General features: G+C 43.5%; 1 protein-coding gene across 1 annotated transcript in view; it reads right to left on the reverse strand.

The window, feature by feature from the left end:
• The window catches only part of KCNH4 (potassium voltage-gated channel subfamily H member 4), a 454,196-nt gene that overhangs the window by 93,503 nt on the left and 335,712 nt on the right, over window positions 1-24,981 (reverse strand). Inside the window, exons 5-7 of the mRNA XM_089690632.1 lie at window positions 4,902-5,145; window positions 3,208-3,365; window positions 2,813-3,020 (exon numbers count right to left, since the gene is read on the reverse strand). Coding sequence (XP_089546758.1) covers window positions 2,813-3,020; window positions 3,208-3,365; window positions 4,902-5,145 — 610 coding nt within the window. The remainder of the gene's footprint in view (window positions 1-2,812; window positions 3,021-3,207; window positions 3,366-4,901; window positions 5,146-24,981) is intronic.

A 24,981-nucleotide genomic window follows, 5' to 3' on the forward strand; every position in this document is an offset into this window, starting at 1 on the left:
ACAATGAAGGCTCACGATCCACCCTAAATTCTGGAAGTCAAGGCTATGCTGTTCGAAAGAGCCTAGCCGACTGTTTACTCAACAGGGGTCATCTAAGTATCCCACAATAAAGATGTCACAAAAGCACACCAGGGCTAGCACCTTAGTGAACTCCAGAGGTGCAGACAAGAAGCCAAAGGGTGGGGCCACAAACTGGTTTTGCTGTTGCCCCACAGCAAACAGTAGGAATCACTGATGCACTGGAAAGATGGGGGATGTAGATAAGCATCTTTGATGTCCACAGAGGTCAGAGCATCTCTCTGGTGAAGAAGGGCAATGACAGATATGGTAGATTTCATGCACAATTTCAAGATTGAAATTAAGACATTCAGAACTTTGAAATCCAAGATGGAGCTAATGTTCCCTATGGGTATGCGTTGAAAAAAATTAAGTAAAACCCTTGAAACCATTTTGCCACAGTTACTGGGTCAATGACACCTTCATCCAAAAGACTCAACAGGGCTTCATGGAGTTGAATTAATATGAAACAAAAAAAGGACCAGGGAACGATACTCCATTGTGTAACAATGGAATATAATTGTTCTATACAAAGATTGGAGATGCATGTTGTTAAACCTGTCTGCAAAAATTAATAAACACCCCACCCCCTTCTCTGGGAAGTGGAAGAGCACCTTCAAGCCTAGAAAGGCATGTCTAGCAAAATGTCATATTTTGAGTGTCAGACCAGGTGAACTGAGAACCAAGTTTGGAGAGTTTTAATGAGTCAGTAAAAAAAATAAAGAAATGTTTCTTAATAGTGAAAGAGGTAGAAAGATGGGTGTTTTTGCTCTCAATATCATCCTAGATAAATATTCACAACTAATCTGGAAAGTCGTGTCCCTCAAACACCATGAGGAACAAGCTCTTCTTTTAAAAGATTTCTGCCGTCTAGCACCTTAATCAAGATGTCCCCGCACATGGCTTTAGACTTTTAAAGGCTAAGCGCACCTTAACCAGCTCAATACCAAGATGTTTCTTCATTTAAAAAAATGTGGCAAGAAATAAAATTACTTTGGGGTGTCCAATTTCCAAAAGGGGTCATTTTGGGGTTGTTGGTAAATGTCTTGGCATTTTAATTTGGTATGATTTAAAAAAGAAAGTGGAAGAAGGGAAGCAACTTTTAAAAAAAGTTTAGTAAAAAACGTTTATAAAAAAGTATACTTTTTTATTGTACAAAAAATAAAAACGACAACACAAGTTAAGTAATTATCAGTCAGACTATCACAGCAATGAAAACTGTTTGTATTGAGGTGGTTAACAACCTCGCACCCACCATATAGTCCAATTACGGGAGCAAGGTGGTTCTCTCGTTCTGAGAGGATGTCATATGACGTCCTCCCATTCTCACCGCGCATGCGCGGCTCAGGGAGCGCACAGCGCGGCGATTGGTGGTGCGCTGTGTCCCTCGGACACAGCGGATCACCGATCATGGAAAGAGCCGAAGATGTCGGCTCGGTCATGTGATCAGCTGTGTCCAAACACAGCTGATCACATGTAAACACGGAAATGCCAGTTATCGGCATTTCTCTCCTCTTGAGTTGTCATGCTGACAGCTCGAGAAGAGAGGAGAGCCGGTAATCGGCTTTCCGCGGAGGGGACATGTACACTGATCATCAGGGCACTGATGATCAGTGTGCCCTGATGATTAGTGTAGCCCCAGCAGTGCCACCTGTCAAAGTCCATCAGAGCCAGCTGCCAGTGCCGATCAGTGCCACGTGCCAGTGCCTATCAATGCCACATATCAGTGCATACCAGTGCACATCGATGCCACATATCAGTGCCCATCTGAGCTGCCTTTCAGTGTCATCCATCAGTGCCAGTCAGTGCCACCTATCAATGCCAATCAGTGGCAGTCAGTGCCGCCTATCAGTGCCAGTCAGTGCCGCCTGTCAGTGCCAGTCAGTGCCGCCTATCAGTGTGCAGCAGTGCCACCCATCAGTGCCAGTCAGTGCCGTCTAACAGTGCCAGTCAGTGCCGCCTAACAATACCATATATCAGTGCTGCCTTTCAGTGCCCATCAGTGATGCCTGTCAATGCCCATCAGTGCCACCTAGCAGTGCCTCCTCATCAGTGCCACCTATCAGTGTCCATCAGTGAAGTCTATCACTGCCCATCACTGCAGCCTCATTAGCGCACATCAGTGAAGGAGAAAAATCACTTATTTACAAAATTGTATAACAAAAACTAAGAAAAAATGTTTTTTTTTTCAAAATTTTCTGTGGTTTTTGGTTTGTTTAAGAAAACATAAAAAACCCAGAGGTGATTAAATACCACCAAAAGAAAGTTCTATCTGTCACAAAAAAATGATACAAATTTCATATGGGTACTGTGTTGCATGACCGCGCAATTGTCATTCAAAGTGCGACAGCGCTGAAAGCTGGAAATTGGCCTGGGCAGGAAGGGGGTATAAGTGCCCTGTAGGCTAGTGGTTAACATATCTGACATGAATTTACCAGTGCTTGTTGGCTGACTGTTAGAAGTTTGCTCATTTCTAGTACTCAATTATTTTTTACTACCTACATGATTTTATCATTTTAGAGTTATAAGTTATGTTGAAAAGCTCAACTGTCTTTACAGGATTTATTAATGTTTTAGCGTGACAAGTTGCAACACAAGGGAAAAATTAGGTTGTATATGGCAGAACAATGCAACAAAAACATAATCATCTTTAAAATCATATTTTTCCTCGACACAGCCTTTGCATAGACCTGCCCATACACATGAATTACAAACAAAAATTTCAGATCAGATGAAAGTGTTAATTAGTGCTTACCTATGTCCCAGGTGACAGGATCGTTACTTTCCATCTCTTTGCGCCCAATAACATACCAGACACAGGCCATCCAGTGAGCCAGCAGAGCAAACATGGACATCAGAAGTGTTAGCACCATGGCACTGTACTGGGAATATCGGTCCAGCTTCTGCAATAGCCTCAGTAGTCTCAATAGTCGAACCGTCTTCAGTAAGTGTACCAGAGATGTCTTTCATGATTTTTTGGAAAAAGAGAAAATCATTGGTGATTAGATAACAGTGGTCTGTGCACTGAACAATGTGGTATTCTTTAGACACTTTACACTATTATGATCTGGAAATACTTAGTATTAGTTATGTGAAGGAAAGAAGTCTGTTCCTAAAGTAATATGGATGTGCTGTTTTTGTTTCTCTTACCACTGTGACGTTGAATGCATAGAGAAGATCAAAGGGCAAAGCAGCAATGAGGTCCACAAAGAACCATGTGGCGAGGTAGTGGATACAGATAGAGCGTGGAGCATACACCACTTGTCCAGAATGACTGACATATGTAGTCCGGAAATTCAAAATTATATCTGTAAAATTAGAAATGTAAGGTTTTACTGTCTCCGAAGAAACACTTATCATACAAATCTTTCATACATGGTTGGGTAGAGCAAAGAAGAAGGTATGTTCTGCAAAACGTTTTTTTTTTTTGATAAAGCCAGTAAAGGTTTAGAATCTCTATCACGTTTCTACTGCTATCTGGAGAGAGAGATTTCCAAAACTTTGAATGAAACCACCAACATTTTGGTAGCACTATTACTGTTCTTTGAAATGTTTTAATAAATGAACCCTGGATGATTTGAAATATCAAAGTATCTTTGTTTTGGAGCTTGCAAAGGTGACAGAGGTCTGTTCCTAATCCTATATGGGGGCAACACCAAGCTCAAGTGAATACTGACCTCTAGGCTGCCAACTATGTCCACCCTTTCTAACTCCTCCTGCATTCAAAGCAGCTGTATTATAGCTTCAATTAATGAAAAGTGCTCTATGAAACAAGGACAGGAGAATGAATGAAAGGTCTGCGTTTGATCAGAGAGCACATTTCATAGCTGTAGTACAGCTTCTATCAATGGAAGCAGGGGCAGAAATAGTGGGCATAGTTGGCATTCTTGACGAGTGCATATGACAAGTCCAGTCTTATACTGATCCACATGATATCAGAAGATTACAACTGCGGGGGTATGGGGGGGTAGAGGACTGAATATTTACTGACAGCAGCCAAGAGCACAAGGGACTGTTCTAATTTAATTTACTTACTGACCCTAGTGGTGATCAATTTTTTTTTAACCAAAATGTAGGATTTGAACAGACAAATACTTCTGACAAATGCTGCATTGCCATATTTGCTGGTCTGGGCCTGGACATTTACCAAATACGGTTTTCACCTTACAGATTCACTTTCAGGTGGTTGTGAAGGGTGAAGGTTTTTTACTTTTATGGATTCTATGCATGAAGGTAAAAAACCTACAGCTTGCAGCTCCCCCCTCCTTATACTCAGCTGAGCCCAATCTTCATTCAATGCTGTGCATGGGAGCCTCAGCTCTCCCGGGTCTATCTCTCATCATTGGCTGAGACACAGCGGAGGGAGCCATTGGCTCACGCTGATGTCAATCACAGCCAGTGAGGAGGGAGCGGGAATGGGACTGAGCCATGCTCTGTGTGTTCCATAGACACACAAGAGCTGGCTTGGGAGTAAAGTAATCACGTACGAGTGCCCTCAGAGGAAGCGGCTTGCTATGGGGGCACTCAGCAGGGGGGAGGAGCAAGGAGTGCTGGTGGAAGACCACAAAACAGAAGGATTGGGGCTGCTCTGTGCAAAACCATTACACAGAGCAGATATGACATGTTTGTTATTTTAAAGAAAAAAAAATAACCTTTAGAACAACTTTAAGATATAATCATTCATTTTTACAATTTGTTGTCACTCCCATTCTTTCTTCTGCTGCTGAATTTAATTTTATTGTAGTCGTCGACAGTGTAGTAATGATGGTCATTTTTGTTCTCTACGGTTAAAACTATTATCTTTTTGTACATGGTAGGAAGGCTGTGTGGCCCGGTTTGCTTACCTAAAATAAATAGCATTTCCACAGCAATGTCACTGACAATAGTGCTCCGTGCTGCAGACACACTGTCATCGTGGCCCGTGAAGCAGACATTGTAAGGGACAGTGACAGCCACATAAAAGGTGGCTAACAGGATAAGCCAGTCCCAGAGGGCTTTGAAGATGCTGTAATGAAGAAGGATGAAGCGAGGTTTCTGGACAGAAGCTACTTTGTATTCAGGAAGGGAAGGCTTGTTATCTAAAAGGTTCTGTGGACAGAATAAAGAGAAAGTGATTGAATAAAAGGGTTGTAGTTAAAATTCAGGTTACAACAGTGGTCAGATCTGTGTGCGCCTCATACTAAGATGAAATGGCTCAAAGTTCATAATACAATCAGTACAAGAGAAGGAACAAAATGAGCTAAGGCAGTGTTTGGCTGGATAGTAAGAACAATTTGCTGAGATATCTCCTAGGAGTCTCTTACAACCCATCTCATAGGACTTCTGCAATTAACCTCTTGGACAGAATTCCTAGCTCTGCCCGTCTTCCCTTATATCTCCTACTGCATTTTCTGTAATATAAAAGAAACATCCAAAAGAGAGAGGTTGAGTGTCCTTATCCTGAGGATACCTACTCATAACTCAACTATGAGGCTTCTCTATTCTTAAACCGGTTTTCTGGTTTAACTCGAAACCCTTCTGCTTCTTATCCTTTGTGTAGTAATTATAGACTGTGCTTCCCACAATATCCTCATGATACATGATCTTTTGGTTAAAAATTGGAATAAAGCAACCCCTGAAACACCATGTACTCTTCAGTAGAATTCAAAATACTGACTCAAATGCCCAAGGGATTTTCACAAAAAACGCCAAAGGAGAATTCAAACATTTTTATTGCATTAATTTATAAATGTAAATATAAATGCATCTAAAAACTGGATCCACATTCATGGTTAAATGTTTTTATCACAAAATGAGTAGTGCATGAGCTATAGATTTATAGCTGAACCACATCATTTGAATGTGCATAATCAGGATTTTCTCAACGCATTTCGTGAATTAATGTTCACTTCATCAGGAGAATACATGGCTACAAAACATGCACTCGATCACAAAAGAAAAAGGGATGGTTATTATCAATAAACTATTAAAACCATGAAATGAAAAAGGGAGAAAAGATGCGGTCACAGAATATGTCTGTCCTGGGAGCTGTGACAAAGCAGCAATCCCACTGGGACAAGGACCCCCCTGAAGCAGCTGGCAACCACCATATAAGGTGTATACACCATTCATATATGGGGAGGATGAGCCATCCCACTTCAGTCAACAGAAAACTATAAAATAAATAATTTATGTTGCCAGCATTCATGAAAAATGCTGGCACTCTTCAGTAGAATTAAGTGTATTGAAATTACCAGCATTCATGAAAGTGCCAACATCAGTGCAATTGCTGTGATGTTGCAAGTGTAAAGTAATACAATCGTATTTTGTGCTTGGTTTTTGGAGTCATGGCATTGGAGACATGCTTAGTGCATCAAACTGTATATTCAGCATCCAACAAAGTGGATTATGCCCAATCTGCTCAAACAAAGATGAACATTAAAGCGTATCTTCACCCTAAAGGGAAAGTTCTACTTTATCGCCTCCTTTCCCCCTACCCTACCTACTAAGTTTGGCAGATTAAATTTATTTTGGGGGGTGTGGGAACCCAGTTTTGATAGGTACCCATACCCAAGTTTACCCCCCTCTCTCTTTGCCTACAGACGTTACAGGTCCCGCAAGGCTGGACAATTTAGAAAGCAAAGCACAGTTCGTGCAAGGAGTCACAGCCGGCTTCCCACAGTAAACATGCCGATATCAGAGATCCAAACATGGCTGGAGAACCAGCCCAAGTGAGGACAGCACTGAATGCCTGGACAGGTAAGCGTCCTTATATTAAAAATCAGCAGCTACAGTATTTTTTCATGCTAGGGTGAAGATCCTCTTAAAGTTTTTACATGTCAGCTGTTATGGCGATTGGTATGTTAAAGAGACGTTTACCAAAATACCACTGCTAGAAAGGAATAACTTGTATTGGAAGAACCTTGCATTCTGAAATCACTTCTAGGATGTCAGTATGAAGGTTGATTTTGCTAAGCTTTATCCAACACTTTACCAGACAGTCCTGTACCTTATGCTCACATGTTTCAATCTGAAAAGCGGACTGAAGTCCACTGTTGGCTGACGTCACTCAGCTGGTCCAGTCTGGGGAAAGATCCCGACTTAAAAGTCAGGATCCACCCCAGAGTCCGGAGTAGCACCTGGTTCAGTCTCTCAACAAAGCGCCAAGATCCTGAGCCATCCGCTCCTTCCCCCTCCATGGTGTGAGAACTCAGCGATCACCGATCATGTGATCGCTGAATTCTCACACTTAGAGACGGCAGGGGACAAATGCAGCATTGGACGGATGCTGCATCCACCCAGGTAAGTCGCACATTTTCTATATTACATGTTTACATTTTCTGCTTTAGTCTCTTGCAGCATTTTAAATGACACAAAGGAACCAGATAAAACTAAAAATAATAAAAAAAACTAAAGGTACCAATTAGAGTTTATAAAAGTGTGAGAAAGTCGACATGACCAAAAAGTTTGATATCTGGCCAAATGCCAGGGTGGCTCTGCAAGAAGAGTGGGGGACAGCAGTCAGGATAAATTTATGCTGGTAGCCACACATTTAAAGAGTAACACTTTGACATCTCTGTCACTAATGGAAAGCTGCTGTTCTTCACTTGCTGCTGTAATGTGAGCTGAAGAGCTCCTATGTTTGTTAAGATATCACTCAGTGTGAGAATGGTCCTGACTTTACACTACTGTGACAGGTTAAGGATGAGAAGCTGAAACTAGAAGATAAGAAAAAAAAAAGAATAATCATGACAGGCTGTAATAGGTCATCCAGTAAAAGGCTGAATAAGAAGATTGCAACTTGCATCCACAGAAATCTAAACTAAAGTTGATTTAGAAGATGGCAGCACAGTGGTTAAGTGGTTAGCACTTCTGTCTGGCAGCACTAGGGTTGTTAGTTTGAATCCCAACCACGGCACTACCTGCCTGGAGTTTGCATGTTCTCCCTGTGCCTGCGCTGGTTTCCTTCGGGTATCCCAGTTTCCTACCACCCGCCAAAGACATGGGAAAATTGGCTCTAGTATGTGAGTTATGAGCTTTAGATCAGCGGTCGCCAACCGATGGTCTGTAGACCACTGGTGGTCCGTGAGAAACTTTTGGTGGTTCACTGAAAAATCTGGACATTATTTTTTATGTTTTATTAATAATAAAACAAAAATAATATTCTAAGAAATTTTTATATTCTGAATGACAATTTTTGCTTTTATATTGCACTAAATTCACGAACTGTACTTGAGAGGGGGAAACAAGAGAGGTGCAGTGTGATGTCAGGGTAGTCTTAAGTTGTATGAGGCAACCTTTACCGAGCCGTAAGCTTCAATATTGTCGGTACCGGACTCGGCTTGAAATAAAAATGTCTCTCTGTCTTGCAGTAATGTCATTGGACCCAAAAATCCATAAACTTATTTCAAATATCACACTAAAAATGTGTAATACTTAAATAAGCTTCAATTATTTTGTAATAATTAAACAAACTTTAATAATTTTGTTACAATTAAACAACCTTTAAAGATTTTGTTACGATTAAATATGCATTTACAACATTGTTATAATTAAATAAGAATTTATAATTTTGTTATATTAAATAGGTGCATTTCATAATAATTAAATGGAAGTTCTCTGATCATTATTTTACAAATGTAGTTATCTTTTTAAAAAATTCACATTAGTGAGTCCGTGGGATTTAAAATTATGAATTTAGTGGTCCATGAAGTCTGAAAGGATGGCAACCACTGCTTTAGATGATAAGCTCCTTGAAGGCAGGGACTGATGTGAATGTACAACATGTAAAGTGCTGCATAAATGGTACTATATACAGTAAGTACCTGTAATACTTAAAGCATAGTTACATTTGCTCCAACGGGGAAAAAATCATTTCTGGATCAACATTATTAATAGCCAGTTATATTATATATGCTTAAAATCACTTCCAGTTTTTTTTTTTTTTTTTTTGGAATTCAACATTCATTTATTTTTTGCAATAACTACATCAGTATTCAGTAGAGAAATATTTTTTGTATTTCAATGGTTTTTATTAATTTTAAACAGTATAAAACAGAGGCAACAAAACACGCCCACGCAGGGGCTATCAATTGCACCGATAGAAAATGTATAATAGAGCAGACAACGCTCTAATTCCAATAAGGCAAAACGTATGCCCACGTAGGGGCTATCAATGGCACATAGGTAACAATAACATCAGTGAAACTCAGATTATCGCAACTAAAGACAGCTGTCCACTGTCACATCAAAACAAACAGAAAAGGAAAGAAGAAAAGCAGAGAAGAAAGAAAGAGAAAAAACAAAAACACACACCAGAGAGCAAGGGTCCATGAGCGCCAATACAAAACTCCATCACCTCCCTACACTGGCCGGGGGGAGCGTGGGAAAGGCATATTGCAACCACGGTTCCCATATTTTCAAAAATTTATGTTGAGAGTCATTGCATATACTCTGTTCATATATATATCTGTTCATTGAGCATCATAGTAGTCATACGATCCCGCACTCCCTGAAAAAGTACAAACGGACTCTTCCAGGCCTGGGCAATTGTCCTAGTGGCTGATAAAAACAAATAGGAAGCCAATCGCTGCTGACGAGCCAAGAGGCCCGGTATGGGGCAATGAAGCAAAGCATACCGAGCATCCCGGCGTATGGAGAGATGAAACAAAGTGAAAAGGAGGCCAAACACACGAGACCAAAAACGACCCAACCTCGGGCATGACCACCAGATATGCAGTACATCGCCACGATGGCCACAACCCCGAAAACATCGATCACTACAGGCAGGGTTAGCCTGGGCCAAACGAGCCGGCACCCAATACCAACGAAACAATACCTTATAGGCTGCTTCCAGCGTGGTCGTATTAAACGAACATTTAGCTATGAGTGACCAGGCCTTATTCCAGTCCTCCGGATCCACAGCCACTCCCAGGTCGCGTTCCCACTGAACTACATATGAAAGAGAAGTGTGCGACGAGCATCTGTTCAAAGCTGCGTAAAGAAGGGAGATAAGGCCCGGGGCGCCCGGACGCTGCTGGCAAAGCCGTTCAAAGGCAGATGTCTGATATGGGAAAGCAGAAGTGGCCCTCAGCGAGAGTAGCCAGTGCCGCAATTGAAGGTACCGAAAAAATTCCGCTGGGGGAACATCCCGAGACTCCCGGAGGACATTCCAGGTGGGAAAGGACCGAAAAATCAAAAAGTGTCGCACCTGTGAGAAACCATGAGCCACCCACCAAGAAAATGCCCTCGGGTGATCTAGACCCGGCGGGAAAAGACCAAATCTGAAGCCAAAGTAATATTGAGAGCAACGGTTTTATCCAAATTAATACGTAGACCCGAGATCAAGGAAAAGTGCTCAAGAACCCGTTGCAAATTAGGAAGCGTCGTCAGAGGATTAGTAAGGGTCAAGAGGGCATCGTCCGCAAAGAGGCTCAGCTTAAACTCCTGTCCCGCGTATGGAACTCCCGATACATTGCAGTCGGTCCGGAGTGCTAAAGCCAGTGGCTCAAGCGCCAGGACAAAGAGCGCCGGGGACAGCGGGCAGCCCTGCCTCGTCCCTCGCCCAACAGGAAAGGGATCCGAGAAATACCCAGCGTATTTAACGGAAGCCGAAGGAAAGGAATACAAGGCTTGAATCCAAGAGAGAATAGAATCCCCGAAACCCCAGCGAGACAGCACAAACCGCAGATATTCCCAGGATAGAGAATCAAAAGCTTTATATATGTCCAAGGACAGTAAGAATCCTGGGATTTTCCGTTGTTGCAGAAAATGTATAAGATGGACCACCTTACGGACATTATCACCCGCCTGCCTCCCGGGGACGAACCCTACTTGGTCCCTGTGGACCAGGCTACACAAATATTTATTGATGCGAAAACTAAGGATCTTGCCCAATATTTTCAAGTCTTCATTAAGAAGAGAGATGGGCCGGAAGGCTTGCGGTTCCTGGACATCAGCGGTCGTCTTAGGAATCATAGAGATATGTGCCCTAAGTGCGTCCGGAGAGGGCAAGGAGCCCTGTCGTAACTCATTAAAGTAGGCAGCTAAAAAGGGCGCCAATAGGGCTGAGAATTTTTTATAATAGAGACCGGAGAAGCCGTCTGGACCTGGGGCCGCGGTGGACCGTAAAGATTTGATTGCTTGTAGCACTTCCGGTACGGTGACACCTGCGTTGAGGGCCACCTGTGCTGCCTCGGTTAATCCAGGAAGATGGAGGTCCTGAAAGAATTCCTCTGCCTGGGCCACAGGGAAGGGATCTGGGGCAGCATAGAGGCGCGAAAGGAAGTCCGAGAAGCGGGAAACAATCTGCTGGGGATTAGAAGTACAGCCACCCGTGGAAAGTCGAAGCCGAATCGGTTTATGGGGTTTCCCCACAGAATTGAGTTTCCTGGCTAGCATGGGACCGGGCTTATTAGCACAGGAATAGAATTTATGTTTGGTCCAACGCAAGGCCCGTTCCGCCTCCGAAGAGGCAAGGAGGTCCAATTCTGTCGCCAGAGCGTCCCGAGCGCGTTTATGGGCCACGGATGGAGATGACTTCCAACGCGCATCCGCAGAGGCCAGGAGAGAATGAAGCTCCGAGAGTCGACGTTCCCGCTCCCGCTTCCGGACTGCAGCCAGTTGTATAACATGACCCCGCACCGTGGCCTTATGCGCTTCCCATAGGGGCACTGCTGAAGAGACCGATCCCGAGTTTTCCGTAAAGTATGTCCGTAAGAAGAATTCTATTTCTTGGCAGGTAGCCTGAGTGGTCAGTAAAGAGTCATTGATGCGCCAATGAAAAGGGCGTCGTTCTGACCCGGAAAGGGCAAGGAGGAGTACCAAAGGATCATGGTCTGACCAGGGTGAGGAGGGAATAGTTATCCGCCGGACCAAGGGGAGTTGCTGGACCTGCATGAATATATGATCAATTCTACAGAAACTGTCATGAGGGTTAGAATAGAACGTAAAGTCGCGTTCAGTTGGATGAAGTTCCCTCCAGACGTCCGCTAGCCCCGCCGTCCGCAAAAGAGAGCGCAAAAATCACTTCCAGTTTTAAGAGATAAACAATCGTCTGAGTTGGCCAGAGCTCTTACTATAAAGAAGTCTTTGCTTATGTGGATATTAAACCTCTTTTCATTCAGACACAAAGAGTACACCTTGTAAGATGAAATAACGTTTAGGGTCCACTCACACCAGATGCAGTTTGACTGAGCTAAGTGGTTATTCCAGTGCAGTCCCACCACATGACAAGGCAAAATGCCTTGTCTCCTGTGTGCCCCATTCACACCACTACATTGCAGTAGTGTGCAGGCACGGTGCGCTGAAAAAGAATAATGCATGCACTACTTTTTTTCAGTGCATGACAGCATAGTGCGAGGCACTGCCTCGTACCAAATGGCAGTCTATTGGTCTTATTGTAATTGAAGCAAATAAGAGAAGTTCATTGTTAGGATTTGCATACACTTTAAACTGAACAAATCCCTCTATTGTGTTAGCTGATCCCAATCCAAAGCACTGAGTGTGATTTCTCTTTGCCACCTCATTCCTCTGCTATGTGTGTAGCACTACGCTCACGAGGGCCGCTGTGTTGTGGGTGTCCCTAAGCCTCTCTCCACACAGCCAGGCAATAGGTATTTCTTGCACCAACTTGCATCCACAGACAATGACCAGTCTGTGGCTTGGTTTTGGTATTTTATCTTGGATGGGGAATAGGGATTATGGGATGCCCAGTTTGGCTTGAAACCATGGAAGGGGGACACTTCCCTCCTATGTTCAAAGTCTGGTTGCTGTCTTTCTGCAGGGGTCAATGGTGACTCTGCTCCGGCCACCCATCTTGCCTGGTCAAGGGTAATGGTCATCTCCCTCCGTCCTGCTTCTCCTCCAGATAGTCCCTCATGCAGGACACTTCCCTTCTATGTACAAAGACAGATCCTGGACTCTTCTTTTCCTGAAAGCTGCCAGTCTTTGCAGATTAGTAGCAGCTGCCCTTTACGGGCGAGGAACTAGCAGCCCCTCAAAAATCACTTTACTTCCCGCAGCTACATACAGAAACGTCTTCTCTCCCCTTAGAGAGCTGCTCCACAGCCTGCAAGCACTACCAGCCCTCCTGGCTTCTTGGAAGATCTCCCCGGAGAAGGATTAAGGATTGAGCCCAGTGCTGTCCTTAGAAAGCTTACTACATTTGGCAGTCTTTCCCCTTGTAGATTCAAAAGTGTGCTGCTGTACTCACACTGTCCTCCTTGCTCCCTGCTGCTGCAGGCCTTTATCCCATCTGCGTCTCTTTGCAGAATGCATCCTCCTGAGCCAGCCGGGCTGGCCCTCCCAGGACCTAGGGGACCCCTCCTAGGCACAGACAGACAGTCTCCTTAGCACTCCATATTCCACCCAACTCCTCTGTCAGCCTGACTCTCCCATATTTATAGGCCAGTCCACCATTCTACCAGGACCTCCAAATCTGGGATTGGCTGGACCCCTCATAAATATACACATTAAGCATCCACCCCTTCCTTCTTGCCGACTTCCAGAAGGTTCTTTTGTCCTCCACAGTCAGGAGGAGGACTCAACCTGTTGAGTCATCCAACTGACTTGCAATAACCTGACCTCAATCACATGACTTACACAACTACCATGAGTCACACTCAATGATTTTGCCTATAAAACTCTACACTATTCTAGTAGCACACTAGAGGTTGCTACACTCACACCCCCCCTCCCCTTAAAACAGCCATGTGTCCATTGGCTGTAAAAATATGTAAAAAACAAAATTGTTGGGATTGTTTGCCTTCCCTCCAATCAGCTCTCACTGAGCTCTGCAGAGTGTGACTTTAGCTCTCCGCCCCCTGCTTTTTGAAAGCTCAGACAGACTGTATAAATTCTGCACTTTGAACAGATTTAGAAAAGAGATGGCTGCAGATAAACAAGTGCAGCATATGTAGGAGGATGTGTATTACTTGAGGCCAGTCACTTCACTGGGTATATGTAAGGGTTTACAACCACATTAAATGCCTCTTCTCAAGAGAGAATAAATTCAAGTAAGTTAACCCTGTTTCTGCCAGTGATGAAATAACACCAGGGAGTTTGTTTTCATTCCTTCTGTAGGGTGTCAGATTTTTACTAGAAGTGACAGCTATAAAGATATACTTTAGAAAGTCTAACCTTGATAGGTGGTACATTTCATGAAAGCATTTTTGTACTAACAAGTGACAGACTGAATAGATACAGTATGTATAACTGGCAATCACCCAGACAACAAAGCATAAAAATAAAATATGAAAAAAATAGCAATTTAAATTTTTAGTCCTGAACATAAATAGAGAAAATATACAAAAAAAAGTGCTATGGTTCACTCTAATACATTCCTTCAGTTTATACCTTGTCTAGTCAACATATTGCTCTTCACATTTACAATCGATCAGCTAGATCACATTCTTAGGAAAACAATTAATGTAATTAATCCCTGACTGTAAATATTTGGCTTGTCATATAAAGCTGGGTAGATATATGACTTTTAAATGTTGTAGGTCCACACAGTACATGTTCTTTTGGAATTTGCTGAACCCTGTTTTAGGCTCCATTCACACTTGTGTGACTTCAAAATCATGTGATTTTCATTGCGACTTTACAGTTTGACTTGATGTGACTTTAAAGCGACTGTCATGCGCCTCTGACTTTGACCAAGTTTGATTTTTTTGTGCTGTACAAAGTCGTACACAAGTCGCATGTATAACATTCAGGTGCAACTTTCATGTGACTTTGGAGGGTTTACATTGAAGTCTATGGTCATCAAGTCACATGAAAGCAGGGGCGGACTGACAACTCATGGGGCCCCCGGGCAATAGGGGATCATGGGGCCCCTTTGTCATTGACCAAACTCAAAAAAGTCTATGAAAAAGCTACCAGGGCATCTCATGGGGTCCCCTACTGACCCCGGGCCCTCGGTCAGTGCCCGAGTTTCCAAATGGTCAGTCAGCCCCTGCATGAAAGTCAGACCAAAGTAGTGCAGGAACTATTTTTAAAGTGTTACTAAACCCCGGACCCTGCATTCACTATATCTGGTCTCCCAAGACCCTGCATTCACTATATCTGGTCTCCCACAGTACACAGAACATAGAAATGCAATTATTTAAGTAAATATAAACTGCTAAATACCTTTTCTCATCAGCAGTTAGAGCAGTCTTGTGACTTCAGCAGAGCTCTGGTTAAAGCTTGTAGGAGGAGTTTCCTTTCTGCTCTAGGAGGAAGCAGAACCCCTGATCTCTGTCTGGACAGTGCTGATTGGCCCTGAGCTGATCAAATGCACCCTCCCAAGATAAAAAAAACTCTAGAAATACACACTAAATTGAGCATGTGCAGTGTCTCCACACCATATGTCTTATTGGGAGATGAGAAAGGGACACTGGAAGAAGGAGAGGATCAGAGAAGTCAGGATCAAACAGCCTTTTTACACAATGCAGAACATTAAACCCTTAGGTTCCACAGTGAGTATAACAAGTATGCTTTACTGCATATACCGATTTTTTTTACTGTTGTGGGTTTAGTAACACTTTAAGTCGCTGCGACTTCAAGTCACACAGATATGAATGGGATGCAACGTTTGAACCCAAAGTCGCATGACAAGTCGCACAAGTGTGAATGGGCTCTTAAATTGAGGGATATTGAGAAAGGGTCTAGTTTTAAGTGTAGATAGTCCACTCAGTTACCTTAAAGTGGATGTATACTTCAGACATGGAGTATGAACAAAGCATGTCCCTCTATAGTGTGTACTTGTCTCGAGCCAGGGCACTAAGTGTCCATTTCTGTCTGCTGCTTCATTCCTCTGCTATCAGCGTGAATCACTTCTGACAAGTTTTCTTGACACCAAGAGAAAAATTGTTGCAGGGCAAGGGTCTCCAGCAGATTGGCAGCCTCAGCTCTGTTCCTGTGAGCTGTGTAGAGGGCTGCATGTCTCTTCCCTCCAATCAGCTTTCAGAACTTTCTTCACTGAGCTCTGCAGAGTGTAATTTCAGCTTTCCACCCACTTTATTCTGAAATCTCAGACAAGCTTTATACATTCAGCACTTTGAACAGATGTAAATAAGAGAAGACCGCAGATAAACAAGTACAACATATGTATGAGGATTTGTTTAATCTCTGAGGATCATCTAAGGCCAGTCACTTCAGTGGATATATGTGTGGGTTAACAACCACTTTAATTACAAGAAATTAATTATGAAAAAAATCAATTCTAATGACTAACTTTTAGTAATTTTTTACTGCATGCGTTATCTTGATTGGTTTAGATTAAGAAATATTTTGCTATTTGGGTGAAGTTTATCAATCATATGTTTCATGATCATGTCACTTGAAGTGTGTTACTTCTACAAATCCTGCTGAGAGCCTGATTCTGTTCCAACTCCTTGGCGTCTGCATGGAGCAAAGTAAATTCACTGGTAAATGGAAATGTTACATCTGCACTATGCACACGAAGGTATTTACATATTCTACATAACCAGTAAAGACACTTTAAAGACTAAAGGGGAACTTTACCTAAAACTGGAGCACTCAGAATCCGGTGCAGCTGTGTATGGCAACCTACCAGCTTCTAACTTCAGCTTGTTTAACCACTTGCCGACGGGTGATAGCCGTATGATGGCTTCACCGCGACCGGCCAGTTCTGGGAGGGGGGACTGTAAGTGATGGCTGTGTCCCTCAAACAAAGTGCATCATGAAGAGGGGGGTGAACGGACAATTACAGAGGATGTTTACATTTGTGATTGCTCTGTCCAATGATGTGCAACCACAAATGTAAATACAGAAGGGTCATGGGTGGGTTTTCTCTCTCCTTTCCTCACACCAATACTGAATGTGAGGAAAGAGAGAATCCATTACTGAACTGTGAGTGTTCTCATCAGTGCCTTATCTGTGCTCATCAGTGCCCACCAGTGAGTGCTTATCTGTGCCCCTCTGTGCATATCAGTGCTCATCAGTGCCCAGTTGTGCATATCAGTGCCCCTCTATGCATATCAGTGCTCATCAGTGCCCATCTGTGCATATCAGTGCCCATCTGTGCATATCAGTGCTCATCGGTCCCCAGCTGTGCATATCAGTGCTCATCAGTCCCCAGCTGTGCATATCAGTGCTCATCGGTGCCCCTCTGTGCATACCAGTGTTCATCAGTGCCCAGCTGTGCATATCAGTGCCCCTCTGTGCATATCAGTGCACATCTGTGCATATCAGTGCTCATCAGTGCCCATCTGTGCATATCAGTGGTCATCGGTCCCCAGCTGTGCATATCAGTGCTCATCGGTCCCCAGCTGTGCATATTAGTGCTCATCGGTCCCCAGCTGTGCATATCAGTGTTCATCAGTGCCCAGCTGGGCATATCAGTGCCCCTCTGTGCATATCAGTGCCCATCTGTGCATATCAGTGCTCATCAGTGCCCATCTGTGCATATCAGTGGTCATCGGTCCCCAGCTGTGCATATCAGTGCTCATCGGTGCCCATCTGTGCATATCAGTGCTCATCGGCCCCCAGCTGTGCATATCAGTGCTCATCGGTGCCCAGCTGTGCATATCAGTGCTCATCGGCGCCCAGCTGTGCATATCAATGCTCATCGGTCCCCAGCTGTGCATATCTGTGCTCATTGGTCCCCAGCTGTGCATATCAGTGCTCATCAGTCCCCAGCTGTGCATATCAGTGCTCATCTATGCATATTGGTGCTCATCAGTGCCCATCTGTGAATATCAGCGCCCAGCTGTGCATATCAGTGCTCATCAGTGCCCATCTGTGCATATCAGTGCTCATCGGTGCCCAGCTGTGCATAGGAATGCTCATCAGTCCCAGCTGTGCATATCAGTGCTCATCGGTGCCCTGCTGTGCATATCAGTGCTCATCAGTGCCCAGCTGTGCATATCAGTGCTCATCTGTGCCCGTCTGTGCATATCAGTTCTAACCGGTGCCCATCAGTGCATATCGGTGCTCACCTGTGCCCGTCAGCAAGTGCTCATCAGTGCCTATCAGTGAGAGATCATCAGTGTCCACCAGTGCTTCCTTATCACTACAACTTATCAGTGATCATCAGTACTACCTAATTACTGCAGTTTATCAGTGCCACCCTATCAGTGGATCAATCATTAGCACCCATCAGTGCCAGCTTATCAGTGTAGCCTCAGTGCAGTGCATTAGTGCAACGTCATCAGTGCCCATTAGTGCAGCCTCATCACATCAAATCAGCACCCATCAGTGCACCCTTATCAACACCCTTATATACACACAGATATATATATGCCCCCCTCTTTATGTAATCGCTCAATGTGGTGTTTTGACCTTTGCTTCATCTTTTACATTCTTCTTCGGCTCCTCCCACACCCTTCTGATTGGTCTCTGCTGGCTGCATGACAGCTCTTAAATATCCCACTGTCTGAGGGACAGGTCTGCTTAACAAAGGAGGCGGGTCCTAAGAAACGCATTGTGGCCCACCCACCAACTGCCCATTGACCTGCCGCTCTCCCCTGTCAGTCATCAGGAATGAGTGAAGAGAGAGCTTCACCAACAAGCGGGTCTCCCTCTAGCCCTGCAGCTGCTGCCGGTCTGTACATGCACTCCTGATGACTGGAGCACTCTACAGTGTCTTACTACCCTACACCCCATGTCATGTTTCACATGACTGTCATATGCCTTTAAGTGTTCTTTGTATTTTGTCTCTGCTCCTCCCTTTCCTTTGGTTTAGTTCTTGCTGTATAGATAGCCCAGTAATGCACTTCAACTTCTAGCTTCATGTCATGAAGCAGATCACATTATGATCTTTTGACCTATCCGATGTTCATTGTTGTAAGATTCTCTCAGTTTATGGAATAAACTTCACAAGATCTACAAGGTGTCATCTGATCGAGTCACTGACTGTGATATTCAACTAAGATTGGAGTTATCCCTATCTCATCACAACTGTAAGTTACAGAGATCACACTTACAATGCTTAGATTGAAGAGACAGAACACCCCATCCAAGTTACCTAAAATGAACCACAAAAAAAATACATCCCATCCCCAGACTGCTCTTTGTGTCAGTGTTCCTGAACTGAGCTCTGTGTCCTGGCAGCTTAGTGAGGGAGTACTCTGGTCATCATCTGTGCTGGAAGTGTACAGTGACTGTACCTTTGACCATCAACAGCCAGCTGTCCTTTTGGGGGTGCATTATATGTGATGACACTGAGAGTTGGGCTTTAAAGGGTTAGTTCACCTTTACTTGACAAGGCGGTAAATATAAAAAGCTCTAGATTGTAGACCTTATTTACCATAGCTGCTGCTGACACATGAACAGCACCTCAACGAGACAAGCAATTACAGGCAGGGATGGCAATGCAACCTGGGCGACCTGGGCAAAAAACCCCAAACAAGTCCTATGTCTAAACAGCATCATGTCGCCTTGCAGATCTGGTGATGGCAACAAGGAGTTCTCTGGAAGTTACGTACACATGATTCTTTGATGTAAAAAGATTTGCAATTTGGTCTCAACTGCGTTCCTTGGCTCTTCTAACAATGTGAAGCAGGGGCAGACTGACCATTTGGAAACCCAGGCAGAGGGCCCGGGGTCAGAAGGGGGCCCCATGAGATGCCCCTGGTACCTTTCTCATAGGCTTTTTTGAGTTTGGGCAAGGACACAGGGGCCCCATGATCCCCTATTGCCCAGGAGTCCCATGAGTTGTCAGTCCACCCCTGATGTGAAGGGAATGTATTGATACCTAATGGAATAGGTGGACACTGACATTTCAAAGGAATTGGAAGACTCATTCAAGGAACCCAATGAAAGAGAACAGGAAACAAGAATAATAAACACATATAACAGAGTTGTAATATGGTTCAAAAAAGAGGCTTGTCTCAAGAACAATTTCACCTGTAACATGACATATCTATACATAAAAGATATCTCAAAGTGATGTCTATGTGATCAACAATGTGAATATATATATATATATATATATATATATATATATATATATATATATATACACACATACACACACACACACACATACATACATACACACATACACACACAATATATGCAATATATATAATATTTATTATTTTATTTATTTCTGGTACTTATATAGCACCATCAATTTATGCCACGCTTTACATATATATTGTACATTCACAGCAGTCCCTAACCCTCAAGGGGTGTACAATCTAAGGTCCCTAACTTCCATTCATACATACACATACTAGGGACAATTTAGTCAGGATCCAATTAACCTACCAGCATGTCTTTGGAGTGTGGCAGGAAACTGGAATCCCTGGAGGAAACACACAGGCACGGGGAGAATATATATATATATATATATATATATATATACATACATACACACAGTGCCTTGAAACCCCTTAAAATTTTTCACATTTTGTCATGTCAGATATTTATTTGTAAAAAAATGTTGAAAACCATTTATCATTTTCCTTCCACTTCACAATTCTGTGCCACTTTGTGTTGGTCTATCACATCAAATCCCAATAAAATACATTCACATTTTTGGTTGTAACATGACAAAATGTGGAAAATGTCAAGGGGCATGAATACTTTTTCAAGGGACCTTGTGTTTGTTTGTATATATATATATATATATATATATATATATATACACACACATACATATAATCTATAATTCCTCTCCAATCAGCTCAAAATTGTGCAGCAATCACTGAACATGCTGATAGTTTTTTCGCTGAGCTGCACCTAACCTCTTTATCCGTTGCAGCCCGAGATGCCCTGAATGCGGATATCTCTGAATCTGAACTCTACCAAGTCATCAAATCTTTGAAGGCCTCCAAGGCTCCAGCCTCCGATGGGTTTTCTTGGCTTTACTAGAAAAAATTTGCCACCGTTCTGGTTCCTCACTTGACGGCCTTTTTCAATTCTTTGAAGCAGGGTTCCTGGCTTTCTTTGGAGTCTCTTCAGGCGCATATTACTATGATCCCTAAGAAAACTGAAGATGCTTTTGAACTGCAAGCTTTCAGACCGATCTCGCTGCTAAATGTGGACTTGAAGATTCTGGGAAAGGTTTTGAGCACCCGAATTAATAAGTATCTACTCTCCATTATTCATCGAGATCAGTATGGCTTCGTTCCGGGACGACAAGCAGCTGGTAACATCCGTAAAGTCATCCATCTCATTCATATTTGACATCGTCCCAGGATATCAGGGTTCCTTTTATCCCTGGACATATATAAAGCGTTCGATTCACTTTCTTGGGAATATTTGACATATACACTGTCTAGATGGGGGTTTGGTAATGCATTTCTGGCATGGATCTCAGCTTTATATTCGTCTCCCTCGGCCTCTGTTAAATATGCAGGTTTTTTTTCCTCGTCCTTCCCTATTTTCAGGGGCATGAGACAGGGATGCCCATTATCACCTGCTCTTTTTGTTCTCGCTCTTGAACCTTTAGCTGCAGCCATTCGAAATCACTCGGATATTTCTGGTGTCCCCTATGCCGCCACTCAATACAAGGCCAACTTTTATGCGGATGATGCCTTTTTGGTTTTAACCAATCCTCTCATCACTCTCCCCAATCTTCAGGTCATATTGGACCTTTTTTCGACTATATCTGACCTCCACATCAATTTGTCTAAAACCACAGCATTGAATATTAAGCTCCCTGCCGACCTGGTTGAACGGTTGCAGACACAATTTCCCTACCGTTGGGCATCCCATTCTCTGGCTTATCTTGGTGTTACACTTACTTCCTCCTATTCTACTTTATTTTCGGCTAATTATTACCCCTTATTGCGCTCTGTTACTTCCCTGCTTCATTCTTGGCAGTTTCCTTCTTTATCTTGGATTGGCCGGATACATGCTGTCAAGATGATTATCTTGCCGAAGATCCTTTACTTTTTCCGCACTCTTCCTATTCAGGTCCCTACGTTATTTCTTTGTGTACTGCAAAGCCGGATTCTCAGTTTTATTTGGGCTCATAAACGTCCCAGAGTGCTTAGAGCCACTCTATATACTCATAGATTACAGGGAGGTTTGGGAGTTCCACACGTTTTTAGATATTACTTGGCGGCTCAAATTTCTCAGTTGTCTATGCTTCATGCCATGGCAGACATCCCATTTTGGGTACTCTTGGAATTACCCAACTGTGTTCCGCTTTCCTTAACTGCATTGCTTTGGCCCCCGCCTAAGTTATGCCCTCTGGATTTGAGCCCTATCATGCTTCACAGTTTACGAACCTGGGATTCTGTAAAGTATTTGGGTAATTTGATTTCATCATTTCTACTTCTTTTGCCGATCACGCATAATCCTTCATTTCCGCCTGGTCTAGAATATCCCCCTTCTTTCTCTTGGTGGACCTCCCATAGCTTTGTTATTGTACATGATGTTCTGAATGCTCGTACGTTTCCTTCATGGGATTCTCTTCGAGAAACAAGGGGGGTCCCGCCACGGGAATATTATCGGCATTTGCAATTGCGCCACTGGGTCCTATCCCTCCGTTGTACTTCTGCATATCCTTACCGAAAAACATCCTTTGAACATGTTTGTCAGCACTCCCCATGGTCCCCTGGTCTCCTCATCACCCCTGTCTTATGTCTCTCAATGGGAGCGAGATCTGGGTGGCTCGATTGCAGCAGAGGATTGGCGTAGGGCCTGGGGGATGGTGGCGAAATGTTCATTCAATACAGTCACTCTTGAGGCAGTCTACAAAGTTATCCTGCGGTGGTACTGGGTCCCGGCTCGGATTGCTCACTTTAATCCGACTGGCGGAGATAGATGTTTCCGGAACTGTGGTGCTATCCCTCCATCGTACTTCTGCATACCCTTACCGCAAAACGTCCTTTGAACACGTTTGTCAGCACTCCCCAGGGTCCCCTGGTCTCATTTCTGTAATTTATGCCTCCCTTAACAGCAGGTCCTCCTCACCACCCCTGTCTTATGTCTCTCAATGGGAGCGACATCTGGGTGGCTCGATTGCAGCGGAGGATTGCCGTAGGGCCTGGGGGATGGTGGCGAAATGTTCATTCAATACAGTCACTCTTGAGGAAGCCTACAAAGTTCTCCTGCGGTGGCACTGGGTCCCGGCTCTGATTGCTCACTTTAATCCGACTGACAGAGATAGATGTTTCCGGAACTGTGGTCTACGCGGGGACGTCTTACACATTTGGTGGTCGTGCCCGCGATTGATAGGCTTCTGGCCTAGGGTTTTTGATTTGCTACAAACGCTATTTCACATTACGGTCTGTAGGGATGCAAGGGTGGCCCTTCTGCATTGCCCAATTTTGGGTCTGTCTAGATCTCAGCAGAAACTGGCATCCTCCCTATTTATTTCGGCCAAATGTGCCATAGCTCAAGCTTGGAGAACCCCTTTGGTTGTCTTTCAAGGGGTGAAGACCCAGATGAATGATATGTTGATCATTGAACAGATGTCTAGCATTCTTCATGATTCTCATCCGAGATTCCTTAAGGTTTTGGAACCTTGGATACGTTATTCCTTGCCACCCCTGCCCCCTACTAGTTATGGCCTCTTATAGTTGCTGCCTGTGCTAGCCCTGGATCCGTAATTCTCCTAGTCTCCTTTTTCCTTTCTGCTAACCTTTTTTCTTTCCTCTTCTCTTTACGGTATTATGTTGGACTACTGCTGATAATATTTGGTTCGGCTTTTTGCTGTCCTTCCTTGCTGTCATTGGACATTTTGTTATTTGGCTAATACAAGTCAGCAGGATGTATCTGTCTCTAAGTTATTGTTATGCTCGGCCCCTGCGTGGGCATATATTGAGCTTGTTGTGTTCCTAAAACAAAACTTTCTTAATAAAAATATTGAAACAAAAATATGTGCAGCAATGAAATGGTAAACAGAGGTATGCTCCATGGTGTAGTATTTAAAAACAATTGATTTGTTAAAAGTAAATAGTGCACTCACATAAAAATAGTTTAAATAAGGTACTGCTACAGTATATCAAAACAGTCTGCCTGGGGTTTCCATAAATTGTCTGGTATGCATGATGACGTCAGTATGCCCTGGCACTACTCTACATGTTTTGTCAGCAAATTATGTCATCAGTAGCTCAAGGACTGGAGACTCATCATTGCTAGGTAAATACCAACACAGCAAGAGGCAGGACTGTTCCCTGACTCTCGGAAACTTCACACAAGTGGGCACTCTTACAAGAGACATTATGGTGAAGGAAATCATATCAATATTGGTATGTTTTTCTTTCACCATAGTGTCTTGGTTTATTGGTTTAATTTATTGAGTATCATATCATTTTGAAATGCATCAGAGGCGGAGCTCAGGAGAAGCTCATAGCTGAGGCTGTTCACATTTCTCTTCACCTATTGAGCTAGTGGTGTTCAGCATCTCTCATCCCCTCATACTTCACTGCTTTCTGGATTAAGCATAAGACAGTCTGCACCCTTATATTGCAGTGAGACACCGGATTTACCAGAGCACCTTGAGCGGCACTATAAGTGGTATAGGGTAATGCACACTAAGTAAGCGGCTTTATTGGGCTGCAATAGGCAGGTTTTAATAAAGAAATAAAAGTGGAGTGTGCTATTTTACAGGAAATAAATACAAATATTGCACAGTTGATGCACAGTATGTAAGCAACTTTATTGGTCTGCAATTTCAGAGGGAGAGATTAAGCCGGTTTTGTTTTCAACTGCAGGGGCTTTGTAATCAATGCTGTTCCAGCACTAGCTCTTTCAGTCACAAAACTTTCTGCAGCAAAGAAGGTCCCCCAAGATAGCACACTGGCTACAGGACAAGCCAGAAGCTCAGTGACATGCTGCGCTAGCTCCAGTCAGTAGTTCAGTCTGACACCCAATAGTCCATAGGGCCATCACTTTGTATCCAAAGTAGTCTGCAATCATATGGGTTAGGCACTGCCTCTAACTGCAGCCTGCAGTTGGCCCTGTCTGCTGTGGTTGGAAAAATATCTTTCAGCAGTCATAATCAAAGGCACAGGAATTAATTCTACCACTATCTGG

The sequence above is a fragment of the Staurois parvus genome, unplaced genomic scaffold (assembly GCF_062004578.1).
Source record: "Staurois parvus isolate SC_StPar_1 unplaced genomic scaffold, SC_StPar_1.0 ptg000538l, whole genome shotgun sequence".
NCBI lineage: Eukaryota > Metazoa > Chordata > Amphibia > Anura > Ranidae > Staurois > Staurois parvus.